At 25.6% G+C, this 12,077-nt stretch overlaps 3 protein-coding genes across 3 annotated transcripts in view; 1 reads left to right on the plus strand and 2 right to left on the minus strand.

Moving 5' to 3' along the window:
- Nucleotides 1-1,584, minus strand: part of LOC108748284 (venom allergen 3-like) — a 2,603-nt gene extending 1,019 nt beyond the window's left edge. The window contains exons 1-2 of the mRNA XM_018486333.1: nt 1,416-1,584; nt 977-1,147 (exon numbers count right to left, since the gene is read on the minus strand). Of these exons, the coding sequence (XP_018341835.1) occupies nt 977-1,147; nt 1,416-1,544 (300 nt within the window). The 5' untranslated portion in view covers nt 1,545-1,584. The remainder of the gene's footprint in view (nt 1-976; nt 1,148-1,415) is intronic.
- An 8,075-nt stretch (nt 1,585-9,659) lies between these two features.
- Nucleotides 9,660-11,045, minus strand: LOC108748280. The gene is made up of 2 exons (XM_018486327.1): nt 10,836-11,045; nt 9,660-10,523 (listed from the first exon to the last, which is right to left on the minus strand). The coding sequence occupies exons 1-2, from the start codon at nt 10,874-10,876 to the stop codon at nt 9,695-9,697; spliced, it is 870 nt and encodes a 289-aa protein (XP_018341829.1). The 5' UTR covers nt 10,877-11,045; the 3' UTR covers nt 9,660-9,694.
- A 67-nt stretch (nt 11,046-11,112) lies between these two features.
- Nucleotides 11,113-12,077, plus strand: part of LOC108748303 — a 1,601-nt gene continuing 636 nt past the window's right edge. Inside the window, exons 1-2 of the mRNA XM_018486354.1 lie at nt 11,113-11,240; nt 11,579-11,919. Of these exons, the coding sequence (XP_018341856.1) occupies nt 11,219-11,240; nt 11,579-11,919 (363 nt within the window). The 5' untranslated portion in view covers nt 11,113-11,218. The remainder of the gene's footprint in view (nt 11,241-11,578; nt 11,920-12,077) is intronic.

The following is a 12,077-nucleotide window of genomic DNA, read 5'->3' on the forward strand; positions in this document are numbered from 1 at the left end:
ATAACAAAAAAAATTTTTTTTTGTAAACTCTAATTTTGAAGTTAAAAATATTTTGTAAAAATGAAAAAGTCGATATTATTGTAAAAAATTATCGTATCAATTTTTTTAAAGAAATCATTTTAAAATAGAAAACTTACTTTAAAATACTTTTTTGTTTTGTTCGATGGTATTTCATCAAACTACAGTGTTTCAAAATAAAATAAAAATATTGAAAAGACATTAATTTTTAATTTTACGTAATAGGAACAAAATACTGTAGAAACAAAAGTAAAATTCAAAACGAATTTGTAGCTTTAACTAATTTTTTTAATACGTATTTTTAAACACTTCTCTAAAATTATTTTTTTTTAGATGTGAGATGTGAGCAAATCATAAACATTTCTGAATTTATAAATGGTAGTATATATCAATATACGTATATATTTGCACGCGCAATATACTATATGAATACGTATTCAGGTACACACGAGTTCCAAAAATCCAAAAACAAAAATTCATTTATAATTTTATATTACATGTATTGTATAAATTTTAATTTAAAATAAAACAAATTTTTTTAAGTATATGTATATTCTTTTGTATTGCATGAGATACATATAAAACTATAGATAATTTTTCACTTTCTAAATTTTCTTATGACTTATAAACTATTTGAAGGAAATTTATCACGTCATTATTTGTCTTAAATAAGTAAATAAACATAAAGTTTGTTATTTAAAGTCTTTATGGAAAAAATTAATTAAATTAGTATTGGTTAACCGTTGTAACACCAATTTTTTTTATAAAAGATATTATAAAAAAATGATTGAATCTTTAAGCTAAAGTTATCATAGTTAAATGACAACTTTATATACTTCTTTTCAAAGAATTTAAATAAACATTTAATTATTTCAAATAAATTGAAACATTATTTAATATCTTTTCGTTTATTTTTTAATTTACTGTAGTATATAATATATTATGTATTACGTCTTACCAACTTTGGCATGCTAACTGCCTTAGGTTGCGGACCAGGATTTCCTCTATATTCTTTACCCGATGCAACTTTTTGTCTCAGTTTATTGTGTACAGTTAATATTGTGTCTATATCTTCATCAGTAACGCCAACTTTATTTACTTGTTTACATGTTGCCGATGGTTTCGATGACTACGACATAATTTTGTAGAATTAGCTAAGCACATTTTTAATAACACAAATCAAATTCTCTCTTATAAAGCGATTTCAACAATCTTCTAAAGAAGAAAAATTAATACTTTTATTTAGATGAAATAAGATATTTTTTTAAGTAAATTTTTAATATATTTTTAGTAAGTTAAAAACAACATAGAACATCCTTATAAGAAAAGCTTTATGTTCTTTTCAATTTATTAAAAAAAATGTATACGTGTACATATAATACATGTAATCTACTTACGGTGTAAGTACACATTGTATGAGGCCCTTTAATTTTACATGTTTTTACATCGCAATAATCGTCTGTCGCGATTGTATTAATAAATACTCCTGCCATTACGGCAAAATACAACGGGAAAATTACAGCCATGTTGCTTTTCTTATGCTTTTTATTATTCCTTTTGAGAACTTTTTAAAGAATACAGCAGTACAGGATTCGATTCTTATTTATATACTATATGTTATCACTCGAAATTGTTATCATTAATATTATCGACACTATTAAATTATTATCTAGTTTTTAAGTACTTTCTTGTTTTTTTATTTTTTCTTAATAATTACATTATAATTGTTTTACAGAGCATATGCAATATTTACTAGAATTATTGTGAACCATGCAAATATTTTACAATTTATTTTTAATTCATTTTTATTACAATCTATGATTAATATTATTTTATATTAATTTGCATTTTAACATCAAAATGGAAAATTTTATTATTTAATATAAAATAATATGATTGGAAACGAGACCGTTTATATTAAAACTTGAAATACGGAGCGCCTTACCGGTCCGAGTGTCAAGATATTGAACTACTATATAATATACACTCATTTAAATTGAATTAATTTTCAGAAATAAATTGCGAGCCGATAAGATTATCGTCAATCATATTGTTTATACACGCTCGCCTATACATGCGTAACTCTCTACACATATCGGTTATTGCGAAGAATGTTGTTAAGGTCTCGGTAGTTTAAAGGCTTAGAACGCTTACACGGAATGGAAGAGATCCGAGTTCGACTCCCGACCGAGGCAATATTTTTTGCAATAAGTTTATTACAATTTTTTAAGATTTGGGAAAAATATTTGGGGGGATTATTTGTTTCAGATTGATTGTGTGAATCCGATAATCTTATCGGCTCACAATTTATTTCTGAAAATTAATTCAATTTAAATGAGTGTATATTATATAGTAGTTCAACATCTTGACACTCGGACTGGTAAGGTGCTTCGTATTTTAAATTTTAATATAAAGTTTCTTATTGCTGTTTTATATATTGGTAAGCATTTGGTGAGATAAGTGAGTTGATTTAAAAGGTCTTTTACAGTATTTTATACACTTAAAAATTATTTTATATACTTAAAAATTATTTTGTAGGACTTAGAAATACGTAATATAAGTTTTATTACAAATTTTATTATAAATTATATTATGAATATTAAGTAATAAAATTTATTGACAATTTAATTAAAATAAAATATTGCTTTATGATTAATAATCAGAAAATCTTGGAAGAAGTATTTATCTTATTTAAATTTTAATTGCATCTTTTTAAGTTTTTATGTTTATTATTATTATAGCTTATATTTCTCCTTATTTTTCTTTTTCTGTTATTACAAAATTAAAATAACATCAAAAGTTTAAAATATGTAATTTATAAATTTAAACTTTAATATCTAAATATATTGTTCTATTGAATTTATATTATATTTGAAAAAAAATCGCTATTAATGTTTTTCTCAAATTTAGCATAAGAATTTGACTAAAATTTAAATGAAAATATTAAATAATTTTTTTTACATAAATGATTAAAGACGATTACATTAAGTACGAACTGTATAAGGACATTATCATTATAAATGCAACAACTTTCTTTCTGATCTTTTTCAAAGCAATATAATTATGCAGTATTCTTATCAACTAAAAAGCCAATTTATTTCTTTCGCAACATAAATTATTGTTACAATTGTTTATATTTTCTGTTGTTTCTTTGTATTGTCTACACCTAGAAATAATATCAAAAAAAATATATAATTTATAAAAAAACTTTGATATCTCTCTCTAGATATATTATTTTATTGATTTCAGGTATTCAAAAAAAGTCACCATAAATGTTTCTATCATAATTTTATACATACCTGGCTTAAATTTAAATAAAAATATTAAATTATTATTTTTAATAGGAAATATAGAAAAACAATTACACTAGATACGTACGAATTGTACAAGGACATTATCATTATGTACTTATATCATTTATGTCATTTATGTCATTATACAAATTTATCTTTTTTTGTTACGAAATATTTGGTGATACGCATAAATGTAACAATTTAAAAAATTTTTCTAATATTTCTGAAATTTGTAACATAATTATATTCTTATCAAATAAGAGGTTAATTTATCTCTTTTGTAACAAATTTTTCTTATATTTACATGTATGTAATGTGAGAGGATAAATGCATAATGGTTTCTGTGATGTATATACATATAGAAACCAAGTAAAAACATGATGTCAAATATAAAATTATAAAATTTTGAAGAAGGAGTATACGTTAAACAATCTTAATAAATTCTTAATTAATTTTCAAATGCTATTATGTTCATAAATGAACAATTTGTATATGATGCAAACACTATTAGTATATTATATAATAGAATACATTTAAAATTTAATCTTATCTTAATTATGATACATTAATAATTACAACATTAATGAAATATTATTTCTTCTTATTCTATTTTATCATATGAATGTAAAATTTATTATAATTTGATATTATGTGCAACTTAATTACTTTAAAAGCATATTATATACAAAAATAAAAGATCATATAACCATATAATAAATATGTAATTACTTCATTTCGTGCAACGTGCTATTAGTTCTTACAACAGTGATATAATATTTTCTAGTAGCAAGATATCGTCTATTTGACGTAATTAATTGGTCATTTTTAACAAATCTAACATTCTACCATCATAAAAATGACGTGAATTTGTCACAGTCACATAACGTCAAATAAACCAACGTCAAAAATACGTCATTATTTTCATATTATTAACAATATAAATGAATAACGTTATTGATCATTAATAACGTTATTCATTTATTATTAATAATATCAATACATCATCGATTAGTGATTTATCTGACGTCAATAAGTATGACGTTGTAAATACATAAATAAATAATGTCATTAATTGGTAAAAAAGATAACGTCTATTTAAGATTACATATTAAATAGATCACTTGACGTCAATAATTCAAAATGACTAACTATTGTGAAAACATCAAAATGACTAACTATTGAATACATGAAAATGACTACAGTTTGCTACCTGGATTAAAGCTATATACATATATATATGTTATATATGAAATCTTTAACAATTATTTTAATACTATTGTTTTGTCTAAAAATAAAAATTTTGATTTGGATTAAATGGTATAACTTGAGATATGTAGTTCTATGTGAGAACGACGGACTCGTAAGTCCGAATTTAAATTCCATATTCTGTATATAAGAAAAAAATTGCATTAGTTAAAATTATGTCACATAATGGAAATATATAAAAAATCAAATATAATCAGGACATTGTGTGGCGTCATCAATGAGACAGGTCGCTACGTGTATCGGTAGTATACAGTAGTTCAGTTTGCTCATTATATATGCAGAAGGATGATAAAAAGCGCTCAAAGCAAACGCATTTAGTGTGATTTTTTTTATATTTTAATATTAAAAATAAACCTAGAATAAAAATGCAAATATCATTTTCCCATTATAATTTACACATGAGTGTAAATTATAGTTTTTTATTATTATTATTATAACGTATTTCTGCGTGTTGAACACGAACCGTTGATAAAAGTTAGCTGTCACGCCCAAATTTTGAAAAAATAACATTAGAGGTACTCAAAATATGAAATTCTTACCATGTTTCTCAAAATTGTAACACAATAGCTAACTTTTACCAATTTATTATTCCAAAATATGTCGGAAATGACTCTTCACACTTGTATAATAAAAGAAAGTCAAATTTGTTCCATGTGTATTTAACAGTAAAGATAGCAAACGCAATGGAAAGTTTTTATGCAATAGCACGAACATGTTAAGTTAGCAAATTTCCTAACCCAATAGTCTATTCCTATACTTATTCAAAAATATTATCTATTACGTTTAATATTTTCGCTGTTAAATATTTTTTGTAAAAAAAATATTAGAAAAATGGAAAACAAAGTAATATTACTTTTATAACATTATAAATAATTTAAAAGTAATCTAGTATTACTTTTATAATATTATAAGCTCTTTCTAAAATACATTTAGTGACATGTTTATATGAATAATAGGAATACTCAAAGAATTGTCTTCCAAACAACGGATTTATCTGCACATTTATTTATCTATTTATCTACTTATTTCCATGATGTTCAGCAGATAAATTAGAATCCATAATCTGAAATAACAAAAGTGTCAAAAAAACGTTACAATCGATGTGTACCTATACATTTAGTGTGTTTGTACATGACCATAATATAATAATTTTATCTTATTTTACAAAAAGTTTCTTTCCTTTGATTATAAACAAAACATTGAAACAAAAATATAAACTAAATAGTATTTATTATAAAGTATACATACAGAGCTATAATAAGATGAATTATTGAAATTATTAACTACTTTTTGGCAATTATAAGAAACAATTACTTACTTATGAAATATTATACCACAATCATGACATTCTGCATTTTGCTTTATGACAATAACAGAATGAACAAATTGAACAATAAATTGATACAATCGAGTCAGAAGAGCAAAATACACGATATACTACTCACTACTGCATCTGTTGAATTAATTAATCGTGTAATTACAAACTAAAGATAGAAAGAAAAACAGCTATTATTTAATAAAATATTAATTATAAAATTGAAAAATTTGTTGTAGATTGTAAAATATAATAAAAATAAAATATAAATCAATATAGTAAATATTATCAATTATTTAATGTTATCAAGCCATTTTTTTATGAATAATAGGGAGTTAAGAGTAAAATTTAAACGATTCAAAAATGTCGATTTGTAATATTAATCAAGTATCAAATGGCCATCTTTCTTATAAGGATATATGTATTAGATAGTCCCTGCAATGAAAATTAAATTTGGAAGTATATTTAATATTTACGGGGGAGAGGAAGAGGGCTTCAAATAAACTATATACATATTATATGAAAGTTGTGTGAATACGATATTTTTGCTTAATAATACATTTTTGTAGTTTATTTATTTTATTTGTTATTATTTTTATTGTTAAAAATTAAAATTTAAAAAATAATAAAAAAATTTACGTTGTTCTTTTATAAGTACTTTAAATTTGAAAATAATTTATGCAAAGTTTCATTGCAATTCACTAATTAGTTACAAAAAAACAAATAAATATTTTGTTTGTTTACTAGACAATTAGTTCATGCATCACAATATAACTTTTTGTCGTATTATTTTTAAACGTGATTTAAAATAATCTGTTATTTTTTCATAATTTTGTTATTATTTTGAAAATATGTAAAACACATCCTTAATTAAGTTTAAATAAAAGAAATTTTAAACTCCATTTCCCAACTTAACAGTGAAGTCTAAAATGGGCAGAATTGAATTTTTCTAAAAAAATGTTCTTTAAGATAGAAGTCAGAAGTTGCAAACGCTACGTCGTCTATACATTTAACATAAAAGGTTAAATAATAGACTATTGAGAGCTTGCAATTCTATTAGTGCTTATAAAATAAAATCGGCAGCAATAGAAGAACAAAAAAATTCAGCTGTGTTAATTTTTGCCCTTGTGTTGTTTTTTTATGGTCCTGCTGGTTTAAATATTGAATTAACAGCGCTACTATTTTCTTGGAAATGGCACATAATATACAATTGTTTTTGTGTGATAGTACAAAATAGTACAAATTCAATTCTATTGATTTTGTGATATTATATTTTTGTTTTTTTTTTATTTTGAATTGGTTCTATCAACTTAATATTAAACTAGCACCGCCACGATTTTTTTTAAAATGATACATGACAAAATTATTATTAATGATACAATTTACTACAAAATGAGTACTAAAAATTCCGATAGATTCGATTTGATTCTGCTGATTTGGTCTTGCTAACTTTATAGAATTCTAAATCATCATCTGCTTTTGTACTATTGATATGTATATTAATAGGCGATTGTTAATGCTGCACATCTATGTAGATACATACCTTTTATCAACATTCGTATATGCATTACTTGCACACACACACACATGCACGCACACACACACGCACGCACGCACGCACGCACGCACGCACGCACGCACGCACGCACGCACGCACGCACATAAATACATAAATATGCGTTTTCATTATATTTATAAAATTATATATCAAACTCCATATATCAAATAATTTTAACAACAAACTAATATTAAATATTATCTTTGTATATTTTGATTTTCTATCGCAGCACGTAATGAAAAAAAATTTATATTAAATAAATAGAAAAAGAGAGAAAATGGTAAATAAACAATAAATTTCGACGCATTATAAGTAAACAGTTTTATCTAATAAACATCTTTTTACTTTGAAATGTGATTGTTAAAACTATAAAATATTAACAACAATATTTAAAAATACGATTAAATTGTGATATAAAAAATTTAATCGCAATGTGGTAATTGTTGAAAAATTATATGATTTTTCTGAAAAAAAGCAAATAAAGATTATTTTAATTTAGAAATTTATATTTCACTTTCTGCTTTTAGAAAGCAATTTAGTATTATGTATTATTCTTTTATATCAGGACATTTGCTGTACTGTTAAATATAGCATACAATCTGTTGTGGAAATCCGAGCATTAATAAATCCAGAACCATGAAAAGCCTATCAGGTGAATTGAAAAATCACAGTCTGCTCAAATAAGCTTCGGCTTATCGTTATATGCATCAATAGAACTGGACGTTCGAAAGCGGCTCGATTTCGGGTCGCGCACTTTACTGAAAAATCATCGTTTTTTTTTCTCTACCCTCTTTTCTTTCGAGACTGTCGGACGTCAAAAAATGGGGGCCTTGGTGGGCGGGTGGCTATTCGAATCTTCAAGAAGAGATGAATGAAAGCCAGAAGTCCATTCACGCGCGCACCTGACTCCAAGCTTCAAGTCGTGAGAATCGATCCGGAAATTTTTCAAGATCTCTTTCTTTCACGCTCTCACCGTTGTAAATACTTTATCTGAACGTCTTCGAGAATATAGAATGTAATGTGCATAAGCATATTTTCTCAGCAATGTTTCTTAAACTGTCCCATAATTACGTTTGTGGTCTATGTTATTATATAGATTTCACACACACACATGTATATAGCGCGCACTAATAAAAAACGTGTAAAAAGAAGAAAATATGTAATATAGAGGTTTATTATCATCGAATTTAATTGTGATATTATAATATAATATATTTATATTAAATTTTAATTATTAATAATTGTAAAGTGACCTGGAATATTCTCTAGCTATACAATAAATTAATTATAAAATGCAGTTTATGTTATCTACTTTAAAAATTCTTTTTGTTAAATATTATTCTTTATATATTATTATTGAGAAAAATAGAACAGATTGATTATAACTGTACTATATAACAATAAAATGCATATTATTTCTAAGTCTAAAAATAAAAATAAATGCAGAATAAAAATTAAATTAAAATAAAAATAGTTTTGTATGCTTCAAGAATAAATCAAATATAAGTAAAATGTCTATATGTACCTCTGCAGTTGTGAGTGCATAAACAATATATTTATAATTTGTAAACAGAAATTAAATCTAAAAATGTAAGATGATACTAATAAATATATTATAAATATATAAAAAATTTAATTATACAATGAATATATACATAAATTTAATATTAATAAAACTGTGTTTTATTAATATTAAAAAAAGCAAAATTTGATGTCTGTTGTATTATTTTTGGATATGGATTTATATCTCTATTATTTTGGAATCATATATCTAATCCGAGACAAATTAAATGTATACAAAGAACTCAAAAGCGCTGACTACCAAATTCTCAGTTTCTTATTCTCACGTTCTGGAAATTCAATTTGCTACGCGTTAATAATTACCTGCATCATGCTGACAGCTTAAAGTGCTCTCGTGAGAATATAATAGATCTTGTACTCTTTCTTTGAACCCATAAAATAATAATTTAATTATCTGTTTTTGTATCCTCCATAATATATAGAAACTAAAAATTATTTAATACTAATTCTAGTAGTAAATGCGATAATATGTAAAAATGTAATACAATAATGTAATTTTATCTGTTGTTAATTGAAAGTAAAAAGGAAAAAGATATATTAAAACTTCTATTTTCTATTTTAATACTTAATATCAATCTTTTTTAATTGTTAGTAAATATTAAAGTTAATAGTAAAAGACACACTTAAAAGTATTTTGGTATTTTATTGTAAAATTAATATTTTTTATTCGTTATTCTGCTTGCGAGCATCAATTATTTCGTCAATGTCATCTTTATGCTCCTTCTCATCTTTATGCTCCTCATCTTTATGCTCATCTTTATGTTCCTTGTCGATATCTTCATATTTCTTGTCAATACCATCTTCATGTTCCTTGACAGCATCTTCATGTTCCTCTAATGTCTCAGGTTTAAGAAGATCCTTCTTCTTCGTTGGTAGCCATGGACGCGGTGCTCGGAATTCAAAATCGATTGTCTGTCTTTTATCGCCACTCTCGCAGCGTTTCCTAATTCTCAACAAGAATATATTTGGATTTTCTTCAAGATCGATTGGTTTTACCATCTTTGACTTTTTAACTTCCCTGTTCTCCATACGATAAGGAGCACTCTTGATATCGCCTTTTACGTTTGGATACAACGTGACTGTGCGACATCCTACCTCCTCGCAGGTTTTCTTTGTCGATGGCACGGACGCATCTCGAGGAGTATGACAGAGTTCTAAATTTCCAGGAGCCATATCGAATACAAAACCGTCATCGCACTTTCTTTGGCTCAACGCCGACTCTTTTGAAACTACTTGACCAATGCATTCACATACGGGATCGTACTCCTCTCTGATCGTCTCCTTATTTATCCTGATGATGACACGATTGTCATTGAAGATAGCTTCGATCTCTTTGTGCGGCTGTTGCTTTCTAACAATCTCAGATACAACTGTGTCAGTTGGTTTTTGCTCCTTGTCGCATATTTCAAGGTTTTTCATCTTTGATTTGCTTCTGCTCAGAAACTGCTTGTTCATGCTTTCTTTCGATGCAGAGATCACTGGGCTTACTAGCCTGCGTGAAGGGGTCGAATACATTTTAAATGCATCTACAGCGCAACAATAAGAATATTGTGGAGGGACTGATGATAAGTGTACGGAAGAAATTTTCTTTGAACATGACGATATATGAAGAAAACTTTTATGACTAATGCAGCAACAAGCTTTGTTTTCAGATGTAGCATAGATATGTTTTGGTTTTTTAACAATTTTGGAGTGTATACAACATTGTGCTGTTTGTTTTTGTAAATGATGCAGAGTGCTGTGTGATTGAAAACAGCAAGGTGAATAAGGTGCTTGTAATGTATCTGATTGGTCCAGGGCTCACCGTTTTGATGGACAGCCACAATTATAAGTTGCCGCAATCATTCTTGCTGTTTTGTTGTGTTATATATATGAATAATGGGACTTAATACACACACACACACACATAACATGATGGCAAATTGTTACTTATTAAATTTTGACCGGGTTATCCAAATGGTGACATGGTGCGAATTGATTCAAATAATGTTAGAAATGACAAATCTGCGATGTATTTGTTTTCTAACGCGCAGTATGAATATGTCAAATAAAAGAATCGATTTTAAATAACTGTACTGAATTCCAACCACAATTTTATAAAAATGGGACGTTAAATATATAAATAATTCAAATAATAATCTTTCTGTCAATAAACATTACATTCCACATTTCAAGTTACCCATTAAAATGCAATTTTCTAATGATAAAGGTAAATATAAGAAAAATCTATTTTTGTTAGCTGAAATAAATTTTAATCCAAATTGTTTACTTCAAATTTAATCTAACAACCAATGCCTCATTTTTAAGAAAATACTTTTTTTTGCTATATTTAGTTATAAAATAGGTAAAAAATTAAAAAAAAACAAAAGATTTTCTCTCTTATACAATATTAAATCATAAAATATGTATATTTAATATTATATTTAATATTTTAATATTTTTTAATATTTTAATTTTTTAATATTTTAATATTTTAATGTAATTATATTTAATATTTTTTAAATAAAGCATAAATATTGATATATATATATAAATTTTTTTTACAAGACGTGTGCCTCTGTTCTTCAATAACCCATCTACCTTGTCCGTCATCATGTTCATCACATTCACTCATCAAGGATGCTTGTTCAAAATATTATCAAGAGATTGGAGCTGAGATGATTAGCAATCAGCTGATTATTAGATTAGAGAAAGATAAAAATAAGTCGAAAAAGGAACGGGGAGAATGGGAACCACCTTGTGACTGCGTCGAAATTCAGAGACCGACGCGTAAATCAGGCCCCAAAATAATCAATGCCGATTATGACGATCGCATTATATTTCGCGTTCACTCGTCACAACGTTTACATAAGGAAGATCCTTATAAATCGCAAACTGTTGTCTACAAAGTTTGTCCAATTCAATGTTAAATTTTAAAAAATTGCCTTTTTTTTACTAGCATGAGTAATAAAATAATAAATATTATAAATTAAGTAAAATTCTAAATTATATTGTTAATCAAAAACTGTCATTTCTAATTCTGCATCTATAAATATTTTATATATTT

This window comes from Trachymyrmex septentrionalis, unplaced genomic scaffold, assembly GCF_001594115.1.
Source record: "Trachymyrmex septentrionalis isolate Tsep2-gDNA-1 unplaced genomic scaffold, Tsep1.0 scaffold22, whole genome shotgun sequence".
In the NCBI taxonomy this organism is placed as follows: Eukaryota; Metazoa; Arthropoda; class Insecta; order Hymenoptera; family Formicidae; genus Trachymyrmex; species Trachymyrmex septentrionalis.